At 40.9% G+C, this 27,213-nt stretch overlaps 1 protein-coding gene across 2 annotated transcripts in view; it reads left to right on the top strand.

The window, feature by feature from the left end:
• Positions 1-25,790, top strand: part of cdh7a (cadherin 7a) — a 220,183-nt gene extending 194,393 nt beyond the window's left edge. For both annotated transcript variants that reach the window (XM_073046464.1, XM_073046472.1), the window contains 3 exons: positions 10,463-10,580; positions 18,051-18,302; positions 24,426-25,790. In XM_073046464.1, the coding sequence (XP_072902565.1) occupies positions 10,463-10,580; positions 18,051-18,302; positions 24,426-24,919 (864 nt within the window). In that variant the 3' untranslated portion in view covers positions 24,920-25,790. The remainder of the gene's footprint in view (positions 1-10,462; positions 10,581-18,050; positions 18,303-24,425) is intronic.
• Positions 25,791-27,213: the final 1,423 nt, after the last annotated feature.

Below are 27,213 nucleotides of genomic sequence, written 5' to 3'. Positions count from 1 at the left end.
GCAACGGGAACTATGCTGGAAGCTCCATGCATAAACTTCACAGAAAGCTGATTAAATCTCATCCTCAACAAAGCTGTAATGGTTTTCATATGTAATGGTTCTTAAACGTATCATACAAGAATACATAGAGACAATTCTTTAAAAGCTATTACCATAGAGTAAATAATTAAGTAATAAATTCATAAAAAATAAAGACTAACAGTAGCTTAAAACACAAATAATAACATATAATAAAATAATTAATAATAAAGTACCTGTTTTTTTCTCTTTCCATGCTCATCAAATGCTCTACAATACTCCCTGAATATTTGAAGTGTTGTGCTCAGTTTTGTTCACCCTGCTATCAGACAGATGCCATTAAGCTGGAAAGAGTGCAGAAGAAATTTACGAGGATGTTGCGAGGACTCTAGGGAGTTATGAAGAGTAGTTGAGCAGGCTGAGACTTTTTTCATTCATTAGAGAATATGGAGTCATCTGAGAGAGTTGTCTGAAATTATAAGGGGCATAGATAGTGTGAATGCATGTAATCTATTCCCTGGGGTTTGGGAATCGAGATCTAGAGGGCATAGGTTTACTGTCAGTTAAGAGGTGAGATGTAATAGGAACCTGAGAGATGGAGGGTGGTTAGTGTATGGAATGAACTGCCAGAGCAAGTGGTTGAGGCAGGTACATTAACAAAATTTAAAAGACACTTGAATAGGATTAGTTAAAGGCATATGAGCTATGTGCATGCAAATGGAAATAGATTGAACAGGAACATTGGTCAGCATGGACCATTTTGGCCAAAAGGCCTTTTTCACTGCCGTACGGCTTTATGGCAGGAGTGGGATCTGAGAGGTGATATCCCCGAGCAGGGCTGGGCTTCATTGCCCATGAGACTATTTCAATATCACCTACCCAATCTGCTTCAAGGTCTTGATGGAATTGATTACAGTTTACACAGGCTGTGGTTTGATAAATTGAAATCAGTGCCGTCTTATCCCTCTCTGCTAAAGTCTCATCTCTGAATCACTCCTCTGTTAGTTCATGGCCTCTGCTAGTCCCTAAACACAAAGTTCTCTGGGGAGAGCTTCTAGATTACCATTACCCTGCCTCCTGCAACACCCATTATCAGAGTGTCTTAGAATTTTAGATTCTATCCTCTTTGTTGTAGTCTCCTCTCACCAGAAGAAATCATTTCTCTGGATCAACTTTACACAACTGTAGGATCAAATGGAAAAAATAGGGCAATTGGCCCTTTAAGCTTCCAATTCTGTCAGTGTCCAAAAATGTACAGAGCACCACAGCCCTTGAATCCTTATCTTCTATTTGTTTTACAAGACAAGGGCATTGCTGATAACCCATCATCTTACACATCTCCACTATATCACCTTTTAATCTCTGCCTTCTCGGAAGCAAGCTATCCTCATAGCTTTACACTTTAAAACTTTCAAACTTCTGCAGTCAGCCTAGAGGACAAATCGGCCTCCCTCCTAATTGGTTTTATCATTAAATACTTCCCAGTTCAAACATATCTATTCAATTTATTTCATGGTAAGAAGGGGCAAAAAGCTATACAGCACAGAAGAGAGGACCTTCAACCCAACTAGTCCATGCCAACCAAGTTCCTACCTGAGCAAATCCCATTGGCCTGCATTTTGCCCAAATCCCTCTAAACCTTTCCTATTCATGTACCTGTTTAAATGTCTTCTAAATTTTGTAATGTACCCACCTTTACAACTTTCTCTGGCAGCCTGTTCAAGATAACAACCACCCTCCCCCTGTCTGAGAAACTTGTTCCTCAGATCCCCTTTAAATCTTTCCTTTCTCACCTTAAACTTACGGCTTTGAGAGAAAGACTGTAAAAATCAATTTTGTCTATGCTCCTTATGATTTCATAAACTCGTATGGGGTCACCTCTCAGCCTCCTTCACTCTAGGGAAAACAATCCTAGCCTTTCCAGACTTTCCTTATATATTTCAACTCCTCCAGTCCCAGAAATATCCTTTGAAATCTTTTCTTTACTGACCCATTATCAGCAAGAGTGTGTCAGTGATGGCACCAGCATTGGCTGAATCAGAAATGTGTGTGCTAAACTCACACAGTTCTCCAAAAAAATTATGCAGAAAGGTTCCCATGATCTGTGCATTTGTCTACAGACAACAAACGTGGGGCGCTGGAAAACCACTGCAGCTTTCAATCCTTGTCATTCAATGACTGCTGGATCTTTTACTGCTTCACAAGATCACAAAGAGGTATAATTAGATTAAATCATAGGGGTCTGTGGATATGATAGTAATTTAAATTAAGGAATATTCATTTGAAGCAAATTAAAAATTAACTTGCCAAGTGAAAGATGAACTTGCAGCTTTAAAAGAAATCAGGAAGCTTTTATTTGCTGTGATCGCAATTAGAATAAAAGGAATCTAGAATATAGACCATGAAAGACCATTCAAAATTAGTTATCATGACAGTTCCATTATATGCCCAGAAAATCCATTATACAGCAATTCTCCACACGTAGGAATGAAGATAAATATTATAAGCTTAATTTAATATTCCCTGTGCAATGAAAGTAAGACCTGATTTAATATCAGGCCTTTTATGACCTTTAGACCTTCCGAGGCATTTCACAGTCAAATTAAGTATACTGGGTGTGCAGACATTGTTATAATGTAGAAAACAAGAAAGATCTTTTACTCAAATCTGTATCCTCAGGTTATGAACCCTTCCACTATGGGAGCAGCTTCTTTTTGTTTATTCTACCAAAATTCTTCATCATTTTTTCATGATCTTCAGTTCCGCTTATGTGCCAGGGTCAATGTTTTAGATTTGTGGATCATTGGGATCTCTTCGTGGGAAGCATGACCAGTACAAAAGGACGAGATACACCTGAACTCAAGAGGGACTAAAATCCTTGTGGGTATGCTTGCTAGAGCTATTGGGGAGGGTTTAAGCTAGTTTGGCAGGGATATAGGAACCAGAGTGATAGTTCAGAGGATGGGGCAGTTGGTGTAAAGGTAGATGTAGTGTGTAGATAAGGCATAATTTCAGTCAGTTGGATAGGTTGAAATGAGTTAATGCAAGAAATATCAGGAACAAGGGTGATGAAATTAAAGCATTGATCAGTACGTGGAACTACAGCATTGTGGCCATTGTAGAGACCTTGCCGTCACAAGGGCGTGAATGGCTGCTGGACGTTCTGGGGTTTAGTCAGGGGTGGAGGTAAAAGGGGTGGAGGAGTGGCACTGCTAATCAAGGACAGTCTCACAGCTGCAGTAAGGGGGGACATCATGAAGGATCATTCATTGAATCACTGTGGATGGATGTTACAAATAGGAAGGAAGTAATCCCTCTATTAGGAGTATTCTATAAATCCCCCCCCCCCCCAATAGCAACAGGGTGTCAGAGGAGCTGATCAAATTTAATATCAGAGAACGTATACAGTCTACAGTCTGAAATTCTTACTTTTTGCAGACATTAAGACCCCAAAACCCCTCCCTACCTATGCACAAGCAGCTGCCAAAGTATTGAGTTCCCCCTCCCCCCAATGCAACAGCAAAAGCACTGCCCCCCCATGCAAGGAATAGCAAAAGCCCTCAAAGAAACCTTGATCTAGAGTTGATCAAAAACTCCAGTCCACAACCCAGCATTTTGGTATCTCAGACGGGCTCTCTGTCACCAATAAGGGAGAGAGAAAGATCACTCCAGCAACAACAAAAACAAGAGACCAGCAACTCGCTGGTCCAATGTTTCAATCTTCTCTGTTACTTCCTTGAGCCCGACTAGAGGACTGACAGGCTCTCATGGGGGGGGGGGGGGGGAAGAAAATGAGAAAAAAAGAAGAAAAAACAGTGGCCTTCTTCCAACAACACACACAAAATGCTGGTGGAACACAGCAGGCCAAGCAGCATCTATAAGCAGAAGCACTGTCGACGTTTCGGGCTGAGACCCTTCATCAGGACTCGTGTTTGACCTTCTTCCAACAGCAGCTCACACTGCCTGCTGTCCCGATGTTTCAGTCTCCCACGACACATCGGCAAGGAACCAGCCGTCTACGGAGCGGCACTCAGAAGGTGCACGCCTTTCGGTCCCCTCCTAGAGATACCAAAATGCCAGACCAAACAGCCGTTGCAAATACCCACCGCTTACAGAGAACCAGAGTTTGAGCTGTAGCTGTAGATATTGGAAAGGCACAAAAATAAATGTGTTGTTATCATGAGTGATCAATTTCCCTAATGTTGATTGACACCTCCTTAGTACAAAATGCAAGGATGGGGGCGGAACTTATTAGGTGCATCCAGGATGGATTCCTGGCATAATAAGCAGGAACTTGGGAGTGAAAATTAGAAATGTATGTACTCAGGGGAAATGCACAACAGTAACGTGGAGGTTGTTTAGGCAGCACTTGCATGGGGTTCTGGATAGTATATCCTTTTGAGGCAGGGAAAGGATAGAAGGGTGAAGGAAACAGGTAGTCAAGAGGAAAACAGAAGTATACTTAAGGTTTAGGAAGCAAGGACCAGACAGGGCTCTAGAGAGTTAAAAGGTAGCCAGAAAGGAGATTAAGAATGGACTTGGGAGAGCCAGAGGGGGTCATAAGAAGACATTGGTGAGCAGGATTAAGGAAAAATACAAGGCATTCTACATGTACATGAAGAGCAAGAGGATGACCAGAGTAATAGTAGAGTGATCAAGGATAAAAGAAGAGTCAGAGGTGATAGGGGAGGTCTTTGATGAATACTTCGCTTCAATTTTCACCATTGAGATGGACCTTGATGAATGTGAGGACTGTATACAACAAGTTGATCTGCTGGAAGATGTCGATGCTAAGAAACAATACTAATGTTGAAAAACTTCATGATAGACAAGTCCCCAGAGCTGGATGGGATATGCCCCAGGTTATTATGGGAGGTGAGGGAAGAGCTTGCTGCATCTTTGGTAATGATCTTTGCATCCTCACTGGCCACAGGGTGCCTTACCAATAGATTTGAAGGAGGCAAATGTTATGCCTTTGTTCATGAAAGGAAGTAGCGATAATCCTGGGAATTACAAAACAGTGAATCTTCTGTCAGTGGTTGGCAAAATATTGGAGAGGATTCTGAGAAACAAGATGTGCAACTATTTGGAGAAGCATAGTCTAATTAGGAATAGTCAGTATGACATTGAGAAGGGCAGATGATACCTAGCAAACCTGATTACCGTAAATTCCTTGAGGATGTGACAATGCACATTGATGAAAGTGGAGCAGTGAATGTGGTGTGTATGGATTTTAGTAAGGCATTTAATAAGGTACTCCATTAGGCTCATTCAGAAAATCAAGAGGCAGGGAATCCAGGGTAACTTGGCTGTGAGGATCCAGAAATAACTTGCCGACAGAAAGCAGAGGGCAGTGGGAGATAGTGCATATAGATTCTGCCTAGGGGTTGGTGAGCAGTAATGTTATGCAGGAATCTGTCATGGGATCCCTGTTCTTTGTGATTTTTATAAATTACTTAAAAAGAAAGAACATCCAAAAGTTCCAATGCACATCATGTGAACTGTGAAAGTAGATCAAAAGCCTGGTTACAGCAACCCTTAGAAGGATAACAAGAGATGGTCTACCTAACCTATTATGCCTGTTCCATCATTCTATGGCTGATGTGTGACTAAACTCCTTAAAGTAACCCTTTCCCCTGTTCCTTAAAAGCTTTGATTTCTTAAAATCTCTAAATCCCAGAGTTATTATACTTGTCACTACCTCATTAAAGTAGGCAACATAGTCAAAGGTCCCACCCACCCTGGTTGGACGTTCTCTCTTCTGTCAATATAGAAGGTGAAAAAGCCCAAAAGCACATACCACCAGGCTCAAGGACAGCTTCTCTCTCTATTGAACAGTTCAATAAGATGGACTCTTGATCTCAAAGCTGTGGCCTTCTCACTTTATTGTTTGCCTGCATTGTACTTTCTTTGTAACTTGTGGTGAACTACATATACCTGTCTGGACTGCTCCTGTGGCTCCTCCCACAGACCCCTGCTGACTGCTCCTGTGGCTCCTCCCACAGACACCTGTATAAAGGCGATTGAGGCCTGAGCCCGGCCTCATTCCCTAGGATGTAGTGTTGTTCATTCTTCCAGTCAATAAAAGCCGATATCTCGCTTCTTACGTCTCAGAGTGAGTTATTGATGGTGCATCATAACTGTAACACTTTAAGTTCAATTTTAATTATCATTCAACCACACATGAATACAGCAGAATAAAATAGCATTCCTCTGGGGCCAAGTTACAAAATATACAATGTACACACAGCACATTCCAGATAGCGAGCAAACATACAGTCAAACAAAAGAAATATATGGTCCAAGTCCCTGATTGACATGTCCCGCGAACTGATGTTGTCCACATGTGAACTCTATTTCTTTGCAGTCTGTTGTTTTCCCTTGCACTACTTCAATAATGAAATGGTCTGTGTAGGTAGCATATATAACAAAGTTTTTTAGTTTACCAATTTACCAATTTAAAATTAACATTCAGGAGAGAACCAATGGGTGCTCAGGGAAGAGAATTCTGTTTTCTTGCCATTCTCTGACAGCTTTCTCACTTCCTCAACAACTTGGCTCTATTTTTTAAACCAGCCACGGAATAGAGTTCTCTCTCTCTCTGCCACACTGATCTACAAAAAATGTGAATGGAATCTCCATTTCACCTTCTTAATTCCGAGAAGTGCATCCCCAGTTTCTGCACATAAGTTATTCCTGAAAATCCGTATGATAAACTACTCCTAATTATGGGTTTAGTGGGATGCTGTTTGGAACAAAGATTTATTTTTTCATTTGTAGAAGTCATGCTCGCAAGGTTTAAAAAGTGATTTAGTTTTGTTCAAGAATTACACATTCGTCATGAATGGTCTGATTTCCAATATGCAAATAGAACACAGCACCTCAAAATGGAAGCTGTCTGCCAAATGGTAACAATCTAATTGATCTCACTGAGGAGAGCTAAGATTTTTTGATTACGCCAAATAATAGTTCTGGCTAACAAATGTAAATCTGTGAAAGTTTCTGAATAAGTAAATAAGCTTATGCATAGGGCTGTCACATCAGTCAATTTGGTTGTCTGTAGAAACAGTACATTCATAAAATCACTCATCTATGGGTTACTCATACCCATTCCATCTCTGTGAATAAATTTTAATTAGTTCCAAACTACTTCCAACTAATCTACTATAAGTGAGAGGAAGGTCAAATTTAGGATCAACGCTGGAGTTGAGACCAAAACAGAGACTAAGATTGGCATTGCTGTGCAGGGGTGTCAATGATGAACTTTCCAGCAGTTGTTCATAGAAACTCCTGACCAGGACACAGGACAGGAATAATCAGTCCACTGTGAGATGATGTTTTCAGGTGAGAGGAAAGAGAGAGATTTAATAGGAAATTTAAAAGTTAAATTTAAAAGGAGATTTAAAAGTTGCCCATGGGACAACTTTTCCATCCAGGAAGTGATCAGTAAATGGAATGAGGAAAATGGTTGAGGCAGGTACAATAAAAAGGTACTTGGACAGGTACAATAAAAAGGTACTTGGACAGGTACATGGACAGCAAAGAGTTTAGAGGGGTGTGTGCCAAAAGCAAGCTGACTGGGATAGATAACTTGGTTAATATGGACAATTTGTACCAAGGGCCTGTTTCCATGGTGTTTAACTCCATGACTATATTGACTGTTAATTTCCCTCAAAACAAACCTGACTCACTAATTGGTATTGGTTTATTATTGATTATATGTTCCAAGATATGGTGAAAAGCTTGTCTTACATACTGTTCATACAGATTAAATCATTACACAATGCAATGAGTAGAACAAGGCAAAACAATATTAGAATGAAGTGTAACAGCTGCAGAGAGAGTGAAGTGCAGGTAAACAATAAGGTGTGAGATCAAGCGTCCATCTTATTGTCTAGGGAAACATTTAGTAGCCTCATTGCAGAGGGTAGAATCTGTCCTTTACCCTGGTGGAATGTGTCTTCAGGCTTAATGCCCTCACAGAAACAGGCCTTTCAGCCAACCATGCTGACTCTCAAAGCCTATCTATATTTGGTCTGGTGCCGTCATGTGCTTGTCATGTGACTCGTGCTTGTCTAGATGCTTGTATGTGGTGAGACTACCTGTCTCCACCACCCACTCGGACAATGTGTTCCAGATTCCAACCACCCTCTGGGTAAACATGTTCTTAAGGGAATGAAATGAATAAATCAACTTAACCTGATTAGGCCAATATGTCACCCCCATACCCACCCAAATGACCTGCTCCTCGATGCTCTTTGAAATGCTAGGTAAGCTACCTAATCTCAGGGGGTAACAGGGGGTGGGCAAAAAGTGCTGAAGAACAGAATGAAGCCATAACAAAGATATCCTGAAGGCCCTTTTTAGGCTGGCCTTCAACAGTCAGGGTATTGAATCTTGAAGTTGTGATATTATGTTGGAATTGTACAAGATGTAGGAGAGGTTGCACCAGGAGTATTGTGAGCAGGTTTGGTCACCTTACTGTAGGAAAAACGCTGTTAAGCTGAGAAAAGTACAAAGGAGGTTTACAATAATGTCTCCAGGTCATGAGGGGCTGAGGTATATAGAGAGGTTGGGCAGGTTAGGAGTTAATTCCTTGGAGCATAGGAGACTGTGAGGTGACCTTATTGGAATGTATAAAATCATAAGGGACACAAATAAGGTGAATGAACAGTGACCTTTTCCAGTGTTGAGAATCAAAAATTAGAGTGAATAGGTCTTAGGTGAGAGGAGAAAGATTTAATCAGATTCTGAGGGGCAATGACTTCACATAATGAGTGGTATCTTTATGGAACAAGCTGTCAGAGGGACAGGCCGAGGCAGGCAAAATAACAGCATTTAAAAGTCATTTGGATACGTATGCAAATGAGAATAGTTTTGTAGTTTATTGGCTAAACACAGGCAAATGGAAGTAACTTAGATTACCACTTTTCTTAACATTGATGAGTTGGGTTAAAGGGCCTGTTTCTATAATGTATTAGTCTTTGACTCTCTATGGTACTGTGACAAGAAGGCTGAGAGAATTGGGAAGGATAATACATTGCTGATTGAATGCATTGGCAATTTTCATCAGGCATTTATATTTATCTCCAGCTGTACATATTCCATAAATGCAAGCTCTTCCTTACTTCTGCCCAGTTCATCACTCACATTATTTCTGTTCACTGGTCTTTACTGTTCTTATCCCACAACCATTCAGTTTTACCAGCTGGTAGAGACTCAGCTCCTACCCCAACCCTGCTACTGCCTGTGTGAAGTTTGCCTGTTCCACCTATGACCATATGTGCTTTCTCAGGGTGCCCAGGTTTCCTCACACATTCTAAAAGATCTGGGTTGGTAAGTTAATAAGCAACTGTAAATTGCCCCTAGTATGTTAATGAGTGGTAGAGTCTGGTGGGGAGGGGTTAGATGGTGATGGGATTTTGGTGAGAATAAAGTGGGTCAGGGTAGGAAATGGGTGCTTGATGCTCAGTATGCTCAATTCCTGTGCTGTGATTTTCTAAATCTATCCTTTAATACTGTCTCTATGAGTCTACAGTACTTCAAGTTCCTGGTAATAACTCTCATAATGAACAACCGTGTCTATCTTTGTTCAAGTTTTTAATTGACACACTCACCAACTCTTTTTGTTGATTGGACATTTCACTAATTTAGAGGACTATATAAATGCAACCTGCAGTTTCTGGCAAAGATCCTGGCACTGTAAAATTGTAAGACGCTCTTAAGGATTAAGGATCTGTTGGTTTATTATTGTCACACCTACCGAGGCATGGTGAAAACCTGTTTTGCAGACCATCCATACAGATTATTTCATTACAACAGCACACTGAGGTAATACAAGTTAAACAATAACAGAGAGCTGTATAAAATGTTAGAGATATTGAGAAAATGCAGTGCAGGCAGACAATAAGGTGCAAGGCTGTGATGAAATAGATTGTGAAGCCAAGAATCATCTGTATCAGGTGATTGGTCACTAGGCTTATAACAGTGGGATAGAGCTTTCCTGAAGTCTTCTATTAATGGCACCATGCCATCAATTCCATATTCTGTATAATATTAAGGTAGTGTATTGTCAATAACGAGCCACTGTATGATTATAGTTGATGTCACTGCAACAAAGAAAGCAGTGAATGGCAGTGGACCCTTTGAAGGAGTGAGGATTCGATGGAAGATGGTCAGAAATGTATTTCTCAACCATTGAAATGTATTTAGTAAATTACAAGACTCAGTAGGTATTGTGTGAAGAAAGGATGACTGATTGTTTCCTCATTCTATGCTTGACAACATCTTTATCTTACGATATTCATGGCTCTTCACAAGTGTTTGGAAATGTACATTTGTCTAACGAGGATATCTTGACCTTCTGAATTTGACCTGGTATGTCGAATTGCTTCAGCCAGGCTTCAAGTCCAAAATCAATTCTGATCTTTTACTGCAATTACAGGTAATACAGAAGATCAGTGCTGTGGACAGGGATAAACCACCCAGTGGACATCACTTTTATTTCTCCCTTGCTCCTGGGGCTGGTAGTAACCTTAACTTCACGGTGCAAGATAACAGAGGTATTTATTTATATACTGCTAGATTAATGCCTGTGTATTTCATGGTTTATGACCTTTCTCTAATATGTTTACCACTGAATTTTGGTTAAAAACCACCCTGTCTGCTGTATATTAACGACGGAGTAATTGGTCTCCATTGTAATTTATATATTGATTAGCTGTCGGGCCAAAAATGTTGCTGTCTTAATTATTGCAAATGCCAAAGAAAGGTGGTCTCTTTCTACAATTTCTGCTCCCTGACTTGAATTTGGTAGAACTCCTGTCACTGACCCAGAAGCCCAGGACTTGAGCAGTAAGTTCAAGCTGAATTCTGAGGGAGTGTCATATTGTCAGAGGCGCTGGCATTTTTTAAAAGGAATTGTCCTGGATGATGTGACAATGATCCTTTGGCTCAATTTTCCAGAGCAAGGAAACCATCTTAGTATGTATTCCTCAAGCGTAAAATCACAGAGTGATTATAGCCCAGAAGGATGCCATTCAGCCCATTGTGTCCATGCTGGCTCTTTTGCAGAGTGAATCACTTGTTGCATCCAGCTCCCAGCCTTTTCCCCATTTCACTGTGCTCTTTTATCATGCAAGGAGATATCAAGACAGTTGGCAAAATGTTGGTCCAAAGGGGTAGGCTTTAAGGTGCGTCGTAATGAGAGATTGTAGAGGGAGTTTGTGGAGGGAATGTCAGCAGCTATTATAACAATGCAGTGATTAGGTACAGGTGTCAAATCAAGTCAAAGCAAGTTTATTGTCAAAGCACAAGCAGAGTGAGGTGCATGTATAATTAAAATAATTTCTAGCAGCAGCATTACAGGCATGTTGATTCAGAAAACACACTGAATATAAATTATATGTGAATTATACTAGATAGTGAAGAAACAAGCCATAAGTTAAAAAAAACACAATCAGGGACAAGTCTATAATAGAGGAAGAGGCAGTCCATGGTGTTCCATTGCTGAGGTAGGTTTAAGCAGCATATACACTGAGTGGCCACTTCAATAGGTACACCTGTACACCTGCTTGTCAAGTATCTAATAAGCCAACCATGTGGCAGGAACTCAATGCAGACCTGGTCAAGTGTTTCAGTTGCTATTCAGACCAAACATCAGAATAGGGAAGAAATGACTCTAATTGTTGCTGCCAGACAGGGTGGTTTGACTATCTCAGAAACTGCCACAGGGATCAGTGCTGGGTCCATTGTTATTTGTCATCTATATCAATGATCTGGATGATAATGTAGTAAATTGGATCAGGAAATTTTCTGATGATACAAAGGTTGGAGGTGTAGTGGACAGTGAGGAAAGTTTTCAAAGCTTGCTGCGGAATCTGGAGCAGCTGGAAAAATGGGCTGAAAAATGGCAGATGGAGTTTAATACAGACAAGTGTGAGGTATTGCACTTTGGAAAAAACCAAGGTAGAACACACAAGGTAAATGGTAGGGCACTGAGGAGTGCGGTAGAACTGAGGGATCTAGGAATACAGATACAAAATTCCCTGAAGGTGGCACCACAGGTAGATAGGGTAGTAAAGAGAGCTTTTAGTACATTGGCCTTTATAAATCAAAGTATTGAGTATAAGAGTTGGAATGTTATGGTGAGGTTGTATAAGGCATTGGTGAGGTCAAATTTGGAGTATTGTGTGCAGTTTTGGTCACTGAATTACAGGAAGGATATTAGTAAGGTTGAAAGAGTGCAGAGAAGGTTTACGAGGATGTTGCCGGGACTTGAGAAACTGAGTTACAGAGAAAGGTTGAATAGGTTAGGACTTTATTCCCTGGAGTGTAGAAGAATGAGGGGAGATTTGATAGAGGTATATAAAATTATGATGGGTATAGATAGAGTGAATGCAAGCAGGCTTTTTCCACTGAGGTTAGGGGAGAAAAAAACAGAGGGCATGGGTTAAGGGTGAAGGGGGAAAAGTTTAAAGGGAACATTGGGGGGGGGGTTTCTTCACACAGAGAGAGGTGGGAGTGTGGAATGAGCTGTCAGATGAAGTGGTAACTGCGGGCTCTCTTTTAACATTTAAGAAAAGCTTGGACTGGTACATGGATGAGAGGTGTATGGAGGGATATGGGCTGGGTGGAGGTCAGTGGGACTAGGCAGAAAAATGGTTCAGCACAGCCAAGAAGGGTCAAAAGGCCTGTTTCTGTGCTGTAATGTTCTATGGTTCTATGCTGATCTCCTGGGATTTTTATTCACAACAGTCACTAGAATTTACAGAGAATTGTGCGAAAAATTAAAGAAAGACAACCAGTGAGTGGCAGTTCAATGGACAAATACACCTTATAAACAAGAGAGGTCAAAAGTGGCCAGACTGGTTCAAGATGTCAGAAAAGTCAGAAAAGAATATGGTATTAATGGTATGACTCTTGGCAGTGTGGAGGATTCGAGGGATTATGGGGTCTGAGTCCATAGGACACTCAAAGCAGCTGCGCAGGTTGACTCTGTAGTTAAAAATGCATATGGTGTATTGGCTTTCATTAATCGTGGAATTGAATTAATGAGCCAAGAGGTAATGTTGCAGCTATATAGGACCCTGGTCAGACCCCACTTGGAGTACTGTGCTCAGTTCTGGTCGCCTCACTACAGGAAGGATGTGGAAGCCATAGAAAGGGTGCAGAGGAGATTTACAAGGATATTGCCTGGATTGAGGAGCATGCCTTATGAAAACAGGTTGAGTGTACTCAGCCTTTTCTCCTTGGAGTGACGGAGGATGCAGATGACCTGATAGAGGTGTATAACATGATGAGAGGCATTGATTGTGCGGATAGTCAGAGGCTTTTTCCCAGGGCTGAAATGGTTGCCACAAGAGGACACAAGTTTAAGGTGCTCGGGAGCAGGCACAGAGGAAATGCCAGGGGTAAGTTTTATATGCAAAGAGTGGTGAGTGCTTGGAATGGGCTGCTGGCAACGGTAGTGCAGGTGGATACGATAGGGTCTTTTAAGAGACTTTTGGACAGGTACATGGAGCTCAGAAAAATAGAGAGCTATGAGTAACCCTAGGTAATTTCTAAGGTAAGGACATGTTTGGCACAACTTTGTGGGCCGAAGGGCCTGTATTGTGCTGTAGATTTTCTATGTTTTTTCTATGTAAAAGTGACAGCAACTAAAGTAACCATGCAGTACAACAGTGGTGTGCAGAAAAGCTTCTCTGAATGCACAATATGTTAAACTTTGAAGTGTATGGGCTACAACAGTAGAAGACCCGACCAGGTTCAACTCCTCTGGCCACTTTACTAGTTACACTCCTGTACCTAATATAGAGGTCTCTGAGTGTATATGTCCAATTACCTCTTTAAAACCACAATGTAACCTTTCTCCATCACATCTGCGGGTAGTGGATTCTAGATTCCATCCCAACACTACATAAAAGAAGTGTCCTCTTGTAATACTCTTAATTCTCTCCACCTATATTTTCTAACTGTGACTCTCCACCAATGGAAGAAGCCTCTCACTATCCCCACTGTGTCCTGACATCTTTGTATATAATTCCATCAGATCTCTTTGCAGCCTTCTTTTCAAAGAAAGTGGACCCAGCCAATCAATATGAACTAGTCGGGTACATGGTAGGAAAAGTTTAGAGTGATATGGCCCAAACGTGGCAAGTGGGACTAGCTTAGGTAGGCATCTCGGTTGGCATGAATGAGTTGAGTCGAAGGAGCCATTTCCATGCTATATGACTTCCTGACTCCATTAGTAAGACACATAATATTATATTGTGATCTGTTAGAGTTTGTTGTGAACAAATTTGTTGAGTTATTTCCCCTTACTGCAATAAAAGGGGAAAACCACTTCAAAAATACTTCTGTGTCTCGAATGACCAGAAAGGGAAGTATGAGGTGCCATATAAATGCAGATCTTTCTTTATCTCTCTTAGTCAGAGGAAGATACAATATCATAGGTACAGACTTTTTTTTATTGCTGTTCTTATATAGTTGCTAAGTTATGGTGTGATAAGAAATTGACTGAAGGTGACCCTTTTGAACTAAACCGAAAAGTTAGGCTGACTGGAAGAATGAAAAGGTATTTTATTTCCTGGTAACTCTGAAAATGATTCTCTAAATCAGGTTGAAAAGCCTCCAAAAGAGAGTGACCTCTTTCTAATGTCATGCATTTTACATTCTGATATGACAGCAGGACAAAAATGTTTTTTTTTTGCTTTGTTAATGGCTTTTTGGTGCAAACATGTTGTTCATTGTGGGACTGATCAATCAAAGAGTGAAGATGCTGGAGACCCGTGTCACTGAACAACACGTCCTTGTGTCATGAAATGATGGATGATGACGGGTGCTCCTCATAATTAAGCAGTGTTGTACTCAAGGGCATGCAGAGCTACTGAGGAAGGCAGGATTGAGAATGGGAGTGCAAAGACAAATTTTATGGTGTCCATTTAAAATGAATACAGCTGAAAGAAAAAGGAAGTGGTTAACAGTTGAATATATCATATTTAGCAGTTCATTGTATTGTGACACTGAGATATGAGTTAGAATGTTAAGCAAAGATACACCTTACTGACAGAGACTGACACATAATAGGTATCCATTAGAAACAAGGGAAGAGATGCATTTATGTAATGCTTTTCACATCCTTACTTTTGAACACACTGTGAGTTAAAGTTAAGGTGTTGAAGTTTTGAAAGCAGTTGGTGACATCCAGGCAGGTCAAATAGATTGCCTCAATCTCACCTTGATATACTTGTTTGGGGCTGGAGATTAAAGTGTTGCTCCTTGACCAAACTGAACATCAGGCTTGTATCATTGATTAACTGTACACACATCACTCCACCATTTGAGCCCAAACTGCCTCTTTATTGACTTGTTGTCTTTGGCTACATACTCAGCTTGAATCTCCAAAAGAAAAACACTCACTATTTTTAAAGTGGATTCCGAAACAGTGACATCACAAGATCAGGCACACTTCTTTCTTTAGACCATTCGGCAATTCCATGATGGCCTATTTGTTCCATGTTACACAACCCAATCCCACGAGGTCCAGCGTGGCATTGGGTGGCTCTTCAGCCAAGCATTTGTTGCCTACAGAAGCCACTGCAGATGCCTGAATCTGGAACAAATAAAAATAGAAAACACAGCTCTGAGTTCTTTATGAGTGTTTAGTAGTAGATATGTTATCATAAAACCCTTGTAGCGATTGAATTAGTTTTGAAGTGCAGAAAAAAAAACTTTTGCATTTCTTATTGTCTAAAACTCCATTGGTGAATTCACTGAAACATCCAATAGGAGCATCAGTCACGAATTCCTTCTCCAGAGGCTGGGTGGAAGGTGAAGCTCCGTGCCGTAGGTAGAGATTGAGATGATGAACAGAGGTACATTTAAGAAGCTCATTTCATGAGAAAGCCGACAGGATGAGGCTTGACAGGCTGAATGGCCTCCTCAAATGCAGCACAGCCGAGTGAGAGGAATTTCAATTGGAACATAAATAGAGTTTATGTTAGTTGTTGTACATGATGCTGGTGAGGCTGCACTTGGAGTATAATGTTAAGTTTCAGTCGCCCTAGTAGAGGAACAATGTTGTAAAACTGGAAAGAGTGCAGAAAAGATTTACAAGGATGTTGCCAGGATGCAAGGGTCTAAGTTATAGGGAGAGGTTAAGCAGACTAGGACTTTATTCCTTGTAAAGTTGGAGACTGAGAAGTAATCATACAGAGAGATGTCTAAAATCATGAGGGACATAGATAAGGTGAATTCACATGGTTTTTCCCAGAGTTGGGGTGTAAGTTGAAGGTAAAAGGGGAAAACATTTAAGAGGAACATAAGGGACAGCTATTTTGTACAAAGGCTGGTATCTATGTGGGATCAGCTACCAGAGGAAGTGGTTGAGGTTGATACACTATCAATATATAATAAACAATGGACAGGTACAGTACATGGACAAGAAAAGAGAGATATTGTCGAAATGGGACTAGGTTGGTTGGGGCATGGAGCAGTCAGGGACAAGAGTCTGCCTATGCTGCTTGACTAATGTCAATAAGATGACCTCTCTTTTAAATGAAGAACATAGATTCAACATATTCAGAGAGCTTAAATAGGTTGGGTCTTTATTCTTTGAAGTTCAGAAAAATGATAGGTTGTTGTTCATGAAAAAGACAAGATCCAAAGGACCATGGCAGAGTAGATGAGATGTTTTTACTAGTGAGGCAGTTTCAGTCAAGGGGACATAGTTTCAGAATAAGGCACTGATCATTTAAAACTGAGGCATTCAAAGATTTATTCTCGCAGAGAGTGGAAAGCCTTCAGAAACATCACCCAAGAGAGTTATTGAAGCTAGTTTATAAGATGTATTTAAAGGTAAGGTAGAAAAAATTTTGAATGATAGGAGGATTGAAGGTTATGGGGAACTGACATTGAAGATAAGTTGAGATTGTGGTCTGTCAACTTAGTCTGTCAGGACTAGATAGGGATGATGTGGAGAGGATGTTTCCTGCGCTGGGGGTATCCAGAACTAGAGGGCACATACTCAAAATAGAGGGGCGACCTTTTAGAACAGAGGTAAGAAGGATTATTCAGCCAGAGGGTAGTGAATCTGTGGAATGCTCTGCCACAGACTGCAGTGGAGGCCAAGTCTGTGGGTATATCTAAGGTGGAAGTTGATTGTTTCCTGATTGGTCAGGGCATCAAAGGATATGGCGAGAAGGCTTGAGTGGGATCAAGTAAGAGGTTGAGTGGGATCCAGGATCAGCCATGAAGGAATGGTGAAGCAGGCTCGATGGGCAGTATTGGCTAATTCTGCTCCTATGTCTTATGGTTTTATGCTCTAACAATGATCTGGTAGGTCTGGTGACCTACTCTTGCTCTTAGCTTCTGAAGTTCTTGGATCTTTACTTAGGGATTGACTACATTTCTGAAGCACCTTACTGGTTGTAAAGGTTTCAGTGTGTCCTGTCTGATCACTCCAGCTCTGAATATGATCAAATGTTTTGGGTGCTTTTTTTTCTCTGCCCTGTGAAATTCTGTACAGCTATATTTGGAACTGAAATTTCAAATTGGAATTGGCATTGGTTTATTATAGTCAAATGAACAAAGGTACAGTGATAATCTTGTCTTGCATACTGATCATATGGATTAAATCATTACATACTGCATTGAGGTAGAAGAGGGTAAAAAAGGATAAAGTGTAACAGCTGTAGAGAAAGCAGGTGAATAATAAAGAGCAAGTTCTTAACGAAGTAGATTGTGAAGGTCAACCATTCAATTTATCGTATTAGGGAACTAATTACTAATCTTATACGCAGTGTGGTGGAAGCAGCTCTTGAACTTGTTGATTCATGCTTTCATGCTTTTGCATCTTCTGCAAGGTAGGAGAGGAGGGAAAGGAGTACGATCGAGGTGTGAGGTCTTTGAGTGTGCTGGCTTTGTACTGAGGCAGTGAGAAGTATAGACAGAGTCCATAGAGGGGAGGCTGGTTTCCATGTTGTGTTGAGCTGTGTCAATAACAATTGTTCTCCATTGACAATAACCTGTAGATAACACCGCCGTAATCTTAACGAAGAGAGCTGACTTCAGCCGACATGAGCAGGCTGTCTATTTCCTGCCCATTGTGATTGTGGACAACGGTGTTCCAGCACTGAGCAGCACCAACACTCTTACCGTGCGAGTTTGCAGTTGCGACGATGAAGGCGTGGCCCACTCATGCAATGCTGAGGCCTTTGCCCTTCCTGCTGGCCTCAGCACCGGAGCTCTCATTGCTATCTTGGCTTGTGTGCTGACTCTGCTGGGTAAGTGGATCTATCAGTAATGGAATTGGTTTTATTATTGTCATGTGTTGTGAGATACGATGAAAAGCTTTTCGTCTGCATGCCATCCAATCAGATCATGCCATATGTAAATACTTTGAGGTACTACAAGGAAAAGCGGAATGCAGAATATAGTAAACACAAGTGATTCTGCAGAATCTGGAAATCTTGAGTAACACACACAAATACTGGAGGAACTCAACAAGTAAGGCAGCATCTATGAAGGGGAAAGAACAGTTGGCATTTCAGGCTAAGACCCTTCATTAGGATTTGTTGAGTTCCTCTAGCATTTTGTGTTTATTGCATGCAGGAAATAGTGTTGAAGCTATAAGGAAGTACTTGCAGCAGCATCACAGGCACATAGGACTAGTGATACATTTCGGATCAAAACATACATGAACCATAAATTATACAGGTAGATAAATAGCTCAATTGGTGTGTCACTGTCCTGCAAGCATCTGGAGTGAGAGCATTTGTCTGTGGAGAGACTGTAAGTTAGATGAAGTCCCAGCTCAGTCAGTACTGGCAGCACTTGCTGGATAATTAATGCTGACTTTAATGGCATTTATCATTATTAGTAGACATCCAGCAACTTGAAGTGGGCAAGACACAGCCAGCAGTTTTTAATTGGCACTGTGTGTGCTGTTATTTCTGCTGCTCCACTGTTTAGAAAATCAGATTGCTGGGAACATCCTTGAAGGACAAGCTTGTTCTAGAAAAGTGCAGAGAAGATTAGCTTGATTAATTCCTGGAATAAAGCATTTCCTTAAGAGGAATAGTTGGGTCTTTACTCTCTTGAGTTTGAAATGTTTCACAGAGTAGGTGGAAGTCATTGAGAGATACAGCTCAGAAACAATTCCATTAGTCCAGTGAGTCTGTGCCAGACATCATCCACCTGTTTATTCTAATCCTCTGTTAATTCCATTTATTATTCTCCATGGATTTTCATTAATAGTGTGAAATATTTTATAATGAAGGAATTACAGGGTAATTATTGACACAAAGATAAGGGGGCATAAGAGACTGCAGATGCTGGAATCTGGAGCAACATTAAAAATTATGGAGGAACTCAGCAGGTCGGGCAGCAACTGTGGAGAGAAATGGACAGGTGACATTTTGGGTTGAGGCCCTTCATCCGGACTGAAAGAATAGAGGAAAGATAACTAGTATAAAGAGGTGAGGAAAAGAGGGGTTAACAAGAGCTGGCAAGGATTGGTAGATACTGATGAAGAGGAGATGATTGGTGGGGAGGGAAATAATGACTCCTGCCTTTCACCCCTCCTCTCCTGGACACACATCACACCTGCCAGTTCTTGCTTCACCCTGCCTCTCAGCTCTCTATACTGGTAGTCTTCACTCAACTCTTTCAGTCCAGAGGAACAGTCTCAAACTGAAACAGCAAATATTTCCCTCCACAGGTCTGTCCCAAACACAAGGGAATTTAGAACTGGGTTAAGGGGATGGATAGCCTCAGAATAAGGGAGTCCCCAGGAAAGGCATGTCTCCCCTCAGAGGATCATTAACGTTTGGGATTCTTTACCCCAGAGAACTGTGGAAGCAGAGCCATTAAAAAAAAGTCAAAACATATTGAATTATATATGGATGGAAATTAGGGGCAGCAAGGATTATGAGCATCTGACAGAAAAGCAGAACCAATAATAAAGATCAGACTGACCATGGATTTATTGAATGGTGAAGAAGGCTGTGTGTGGACAACTTATGATGAGTTTTACATAAAGCTCATTCATAATGATCAATTTCTCAGCCAGGGATCAACTAAGACAGGTTGGTGCTCCTGTTCTTCACATCCCTTTCCCATTTCTGTTACACTCTGAGGCAGATTTCTGGCCATGAATTACTGAGGCAAGATGTGATTACATTAGTGCTGCCCTGTGAATGCTAAGTGTGTGAATTATATGCCTCCACATTACACAGCGAGGAGTAAAGACTGGTTGTGGAAAGGTAATTACAGTTGTGCTTTTAACAGAGAATCACTCAATGTCTAAGCATATCCAGTTTCCATTTGGAACCTCTGAACTGTGATTCCAGATGAGATGAGATGAGATGAGATAGAGGTGATGAATTTACTGCCGGAGAAGCAAACCAGTTGGCCATTTTGGAACTAAGATTGGTATTGGTGTTGGTTTATTATTGTCACATGTACCAAGATGCAGTAAAAAGCTCGTCTGTTCATAGAGATCAAATTGCACAGTGTATTGAGATAGAACAAGGTGAAATAATAACAGTACAGAATAAAGTGTAAAAGCCACAGGAAAAAGTGCAGTGCAGGAAAACGATAAAGTGCAAGATTTACGAGGTAGATTCTGAGGCTAAAATTCCATCTTGCCTTATAAGAGGTCCAATCAAGTTTCTGATAACAGTGGGATAGGAAATATCCTTAAGCCTGATGGTATGTGTTTTCAGGCTTTTGTATCTTCTGCCCAATGAGAGAGGGGAGAAGAGAGAATGCCCAGGGAGGGTAGATCCTTCGATTATGCAGGCTGATTTACTGAGGCAGTGAGAAATACCAACAGAAAGCAGAGAAGGGAGACTAGTTTCTGTGATGTGCTCAGTATATCCACAACTCTGCAGCTTTTTTCAGATATGTGTGGATGCTTCCCATGGTCATCAATAAAAATTGGTAAGGGTCGACAGGGGCTTGCTGAATTTCTTTATTCTCCAGTGAGTAGAGACATTGGTGATTTTCTTGAGCATGATATCAACGTGGTTGGACTAATACAGGCTAGTCATGATGCTTACACCTAGGAACTTGAAGCTCTCAATCATCTCAACCTCATCATCATTGATGTAGAAAGGAGCGTGTGCACTGCCCCACCCTTTCTGAAGTCATATTTGATAAGGTTCATTTTTGTTAAGGAAAGGGATCTGGAACTAGATGCTGTCAATCTGAAACCCTCAAGATGAGCCACTGAGTGTATTGAGGTAGATTTCAGGAAATACTGGCTGGTAAGTCTGACATCAGTAGTGGGAAGGTTATTGGAAGGTATTCAAAGGACCAGATATATGAGTGTTTAGGTAGACAGTGACTGATTAGGGATAGTCAGTATGGCTTTGTGTGTGTGTGGTAGGTCATGTCTTTTTTGAAGAAGTTACTAGGAAAATTGATAAAGGCAAGGCAGTAGAACTTAATAAGGCATTTGAAAAAGGCCTGCATGCAAGGCTGATCAAGAAGGTTCAGTCGCTCTGTATTTAAATGCGGTAGTAAATTGGATTAGACATTGACTTTGTGGGAGAAGCCAGAGATTTGTAGTAAATGGTGGCCTCTTTGCCTAGAGGTCTGTGACTAGTGGTGTACCACAGGGACCGATGCTGGGTCCATTGCTGTTTGTCATCTATATCAATGATATGGATGATAATATGGTTAACTAGATCAGCAAATTTATGGAGGTGTAGTGGACAGTGAGGAAGACTATTAGAGCTATTAGAGCTTGTAGTGGGAGTTTGGACGAGCTGAAAAAAGGGCTGAAAAAATGGCAAGTGGCATTTAATGCATACAAGTGCAATGAGTTGCACTTCAGTAGAACTAACTAGGGTAAGTCCTACACCGTGAACGTTAGGACACTGAGGAGTGCTATAGAACAAAAGGATCTGGTAATACAGGTCCATAATTCATCAAAAGTGGTGTCATAGGTCGATAGGGTCGTAAGGAAAGCATGTGGTATATTGGTCTTCATAAATCTAAGTACTGAGCACATGAGATGGGATGTTTTGTGAAGTTGTGTAAGACATTGATGGGTCCTAATTTGGAGTATTTTGTGCAGTTTTGGTCACCTATCAATAGGAAAGTTGCAAATAAGGTTGAAAGTATACAGAGAAAATTTACAAGGATGTTGCCAGGACTGGAGGACCTGAGTTATAAGGAAAGATTGTATAGGTTAGGACGATATTCCTTGGAACATAGAAGACTGAGGGGAGATTTGATAGAGGTATATAAAATTATGAGGGGTATAGATAGGGCAAATGTAGGCAGGCTTTTTCCATGGAGTTTCGGTGGGACAACAACTAGAAGTCATTGGTTAAGGGTGAAAGGTGACAAGTTTAAGAGGAACATGAGGTGAAACTTCTTCAGTCAGAGGGTTATGAGAGTGTGGAACAAAGTGCCAGCACAAGTGGTGTATGTGAGCTTGATTTCAACTTATAAGAGAAGTTTGCATAGGTACCTAGATGGTACAGGTATGGAGGGATGTGGTGATCCCAATATAGATCAATGGAAATAGACAGTGTAAATGGTTCAGCATGGACTAAATGGGCCACAGGACCTGTTTCTGTGCTGTACTGTGTTATAGGGATCAGCCATGTAAGTGAAACCAAAGATCAAACAAGCTGTGATGTTATTATTTGGCAAAAATTCTGATAAAAAAAACAAAATTTGGTGACTTTAACTCAAGGCATGTCCATTATAATTGATTTCTCAGCGAAGGTGCAATCTTGCATCTCTTTACAGGTGCACAAAGCTTTGATTTGGAGTACAATGTGTAGTTCTCTTGGTCAAGAGGTAAAATATGATTAAGGTAAGGTGAAATGCATTTAAGGTGAAAGGATAATTTCAAATGTGATGCACAGGATTTTTTTTTTCCATTGGGATTGTTAGGAGTCTAGAATTATGGTGGGGAGGTAAATATGACAGAGGTTAACTCTTAGATCAAACATGAGGAAATCTGCAGATGCTGGAAATTCAAACAACAACAAACACAAAATGCTGGTGGAACACAGCAGGCTAGGCAGCATCTATAGGGAGAAGCGCTGTCGATGTTTCGGGCCGAGACCATTCGTCAGGACTAACCGAAAGGAAAGATAGTAAGAGATTTGAAAGTAGTGGGGGGGAGGAGGAAATACGAAATGATAGGAGAAGACCGGAGGGGGTGGGTATGACAACATACGTATGTACATACTGTATGCATGCGTACATACATTTGTACATGTACATTGATAATTTTTACTTTGATGTTCCTGTGCTGTATTTCTCTGCTTTTCAATGTTACCTGCTCTTTGTTCTATAGAGAGGGTGCAGAAGATGTCCATGTGGATGTTGCAGGGATTGGAGAGCTTGAGTTATAATGAGAGATTAGATAGACCTGAATTATTTTCCCTAAAGTGAAAAGGCCAAAAGGTGACCTGTAGAGGTCTATAAAATTAAGAGAGGCATGGATAGAGTAGAGGGTGCAGTTTTAAGGTAGGAGGGGAAAAAATGAAAGGGGATCTGATGGATAAATTTTTCACAAAAGTTGTGGTAGATATGTGGAACATGTTTTCAGACAAAGTGATAGAGGCAGGTACAATTGTAAAGTCTAAAAGACATTTGAACAGGGATAGGCAAGTTTAGTGGGATATGTGTCAAACACAGACAAATGGGGTTAATATAGTTAGGCATCTTGTTTATCATGGATAAATTGGGCCAATGGCACTGCTTCTGTGCTGAATAACTCTGAATGTCAATGTCTATGAGACCCCATCTTCAATTAGAATTGGAAATGGTTTATTAGTGTCACATTTGCTGAAGTACAATGAAAATCTTGTTTTCCATACTGTTTGCACAGATGAAATCATTGTACAGAGCATTGAGGTAGTACATGGTAAAATAATAACAGAATGCAAAATAAAGTGCAACAGCTACAGAGAAAGTGCAGACAAGAGAAAATCTGCAGATGCTAGAATGCAAGCAGCACACATAAAATGCTGGAGGAATTCAGCAGGCCAGGCAGCATCTGTGGAAAAAAACATAGTCAATGTTTCAGACCAAGTCCCTTCGTCAGGCAGAGAAAATGCAGTGTAGATAGACAAAAAGGTGCAAGATTGTAAGGCAAATTGTGAGGTCAAATCCATCTAATCACACTAGGGAACCATTCAATAGACTTATAGTAGAAGTTGTCCTTGTGGTAGATGCTTTCAGGCTTTTATAACTTCTGCTAGATGGGAGGAGGAGAAGAAAGAATGTCTGTGTGGGTGGGGTCATTGATTGTGCTGTCTGCTTTTCTGAGCGAGAAATGTAGACAGAATCCATGGGGGGGAGAAGGTATAGTTTCAAAGGGTGAACTGGCCTCCTGATGCAGCACAATGTGACTTATTTTCACTTTTGTCCCACAGTCCTCGTTCTGTTTATTGTGACTCTCCGCCGACGTAAGAAGGAGTCGTTGGTATTCGATGAGGAGAAAGACATCAGAGAGAATATCGTCCGCTACGATGATGAAGGCGGGGGTGAGGAGGACACTGAGGCTTTCGACATGGCAGCTCTGAGGAACCTCAACTTCATTCAGGATGTGAAAACCCGACGAGACGTGACGCCAGAGATCCAACTGTTCTCAAAGCCACCCCACAAGATGTCCCCCGAGAACATCATCTTTGGGGAGTTTATCTGGGAGAGGATGAAGAGTGCAGACACTGACCCCAGCGCCCCTCCTTATGACTCACTACAGACCTATGCTTTTGAGGGGAATGGCTCGGTGGCAGAGTCACTGAGCTCCTTAGAGTCCATTAGTTCAGCATCAGACCAGAACTATGATTACCTCACTGACTGGGGACCCCGGTTCAAAAAGCTGGCGGACATGTACGGCAGTCCGAAGGACAGTGCAAACTCTTAATCACACTGGCTAAACAACAGCACTGATTTTGTATTCTTGTCAGTTGCAGGACAGTGTCGGAGAAACAAGAAAAAGTAACAGGGAACCATTTTTTAAGAGTCTTGCTTTGCCTCTTTTTAGGTGGTAACTGCATCATTTGAATTCCCATGGAAACCATTCAAAGCAACCAATTCATGAGCAGTGTTTGAAATTTCTCAATATGAAAGTGTTGGATAGCCACAGTGCTGGGTTGCAAACATTATCTCTTCTGATTTGTACAGGAGAGTTTATCTTTTTGATTTGTTAGGCATTGATCTATTTATATTAATGATTCAAACCCTTCTCTTACATATTCCAGCCTTGACACTGGGACATTGTAGGCATGGGGTTTGGTGGGATAATTCTTTCCTTGGCTAGAAGAGGCGAGAGGGGATGAAAAGCCTCCTTCTATGCTGTAAATTTCTATGGGAATAAATGCTTTTCTTTCCCCCTTCAACTCCTGAATGTATGGATGAAATAAAGCATGAAGGAATTTAATTATAGTAAATTAACAGAACATTTTTCATCTCCATTAGACACTTAAGAATTACAAGGAATTGTTTTTTACTGGGCTGATATGCTTGGTGGGCTGCTTGGCCAACAAAAAGAAGAATAATAAAAATTGTTTCTAAATGTCAAAATTGGAAACTTCATCGTATGTCATAATCTGTGGGAAGAAAATTCTGGTGCAGTTTTGTAGACAATCATTATTCCATGGTTCAGTAGATTTGCTTCCATTTGTATATATATGAATAATAAAAAATGGGTTTTGTAATAGGATATTAAAAAGTGTCATTACAATTGGTCATACCTGTATAGTTTTCAATAAAAGAATGTAAATGAATATAGTTTATGTACCTAGTTCATCAGTGTGCCTTCATTTCAATTTATACCGTTCCATTAGGTTTTTCCCATGTCTTTATCTTTAATATTTCCACACACCTAGCTTTTCCCTTTGGGTGGAAAAGTTCAACAACTGGAATTGGATTACCTGCAAATGTCTACTTTAAGAATGGGTAGAATTGGATAGAACCTTAAATTCTGTCCTGATGCTGCGATTCGACACAAAACATTGACTATTCCTTCACCTCCACAGATGCTTTTTGAAGTCTCTCGTGTCTCCATAGAACTCTCAAAGCATGGATGAGGTTGTGTGGTCCATCTTGCCCTTATCAGCTCTTCATTTTTAAGTAACTGTTGAGTTTCTGATTGAATATTAAACCTGCTTCCATCAGAAAGCTCATAAAAAAACACCTCTTGGTCAACTCTCTTGTCCCAGTTTCTGAACGTGTTCAGCAATTCCTGCGGGTGAACCTTTGACACCTGAGTATTTGGTACATAACTTTGTGAGTTGCTGATACAATTCTAAAGTCCTCCTCAAGAAAACTAATGGTAAACAGGATTTTTGTCTGGTTTGCACTTCAACATTGGTTGTTGGGATCTTTCAGGAAAGTAGTATTGAGACATAAAACAAGCACAATCTTAAGGAACAATGGAGCAGTCTAGACCTTGCCTCAGGGGGTGTAAAGGATGTATGATCAGTGCTAGAATTGTTAGTTAGGTCCACAGGCTATGAACAGGGGGGAAAAAAATCAACAAAATGAATTTCCACTGAACATTTCCAGGCCTTTCCATTCAGATATTTCCAGAAATTAAGTGAAATGGGCCTTCAGTTTAACTGGTCCAGGCCAACCAAAATGCCCATCTGAGCTAGTCCTCTATGCCTGCATTTGGCCCATATCCCTTTGAATCTTCAGTATTTGACCAAGTGTCTTAACATTTTTAGTGTACCTGCTTCAACTGCTTCCTCTTGTAGTTCATTTCATATGCAAATCACCCTCTGAATGAAAAGGTTTCTCCTCAGGTTCCTCTTAAATCTCTCACCTCTCATCTTAAATCAATGCCTTTCAGTCCTTGATATGCCAATGCTGGTAAAAAGATTGCAGGCATTCATCCTAGCCATGCCACTCGTGACTTCATACATCCTTACAGGATCACCCCTTTCTTTGGCTCCATTGAATAAAGTCTAGCCTGCTCAACCTCTCTTTATAAATCAGTCCATGAGCGTTATTGAACAGAGGGAGCTTGGGGAAGAAGTATCTAGTGTCATGAAAATAGGAGCTCGAGTAGACAAAGTATTGTGAATGGTAAATGGCATAATTTCCCTCATTGCCAGAGGCACTGAGCATAAGATCTGGGAACTATGTTACAAAATATTGGGTAGGCTGCACTTGGAGCACTGTGTGCAGATCTGGTCACCACACAAGAGGAAGGAC

Source organism: Hemitrygon akajei, chromosome 1 (assembly GCF_048418815.1).
Source record: "Hemitrygon akajei chromosome 1, sHemAka1.3, whole genome shotgun sequence".
Lineage (NCBI taxonomy): Eukaryota > Metazoa > Chordata > Chondrichthyes > Myliobatiformes > Dasyatidae > Hemitrygon > Hemitrygon akajei.
Note: the sequence above shows the minus strand (reverse complement) of the source record. Positions and strands in the feature narration are given on the sequence as shown.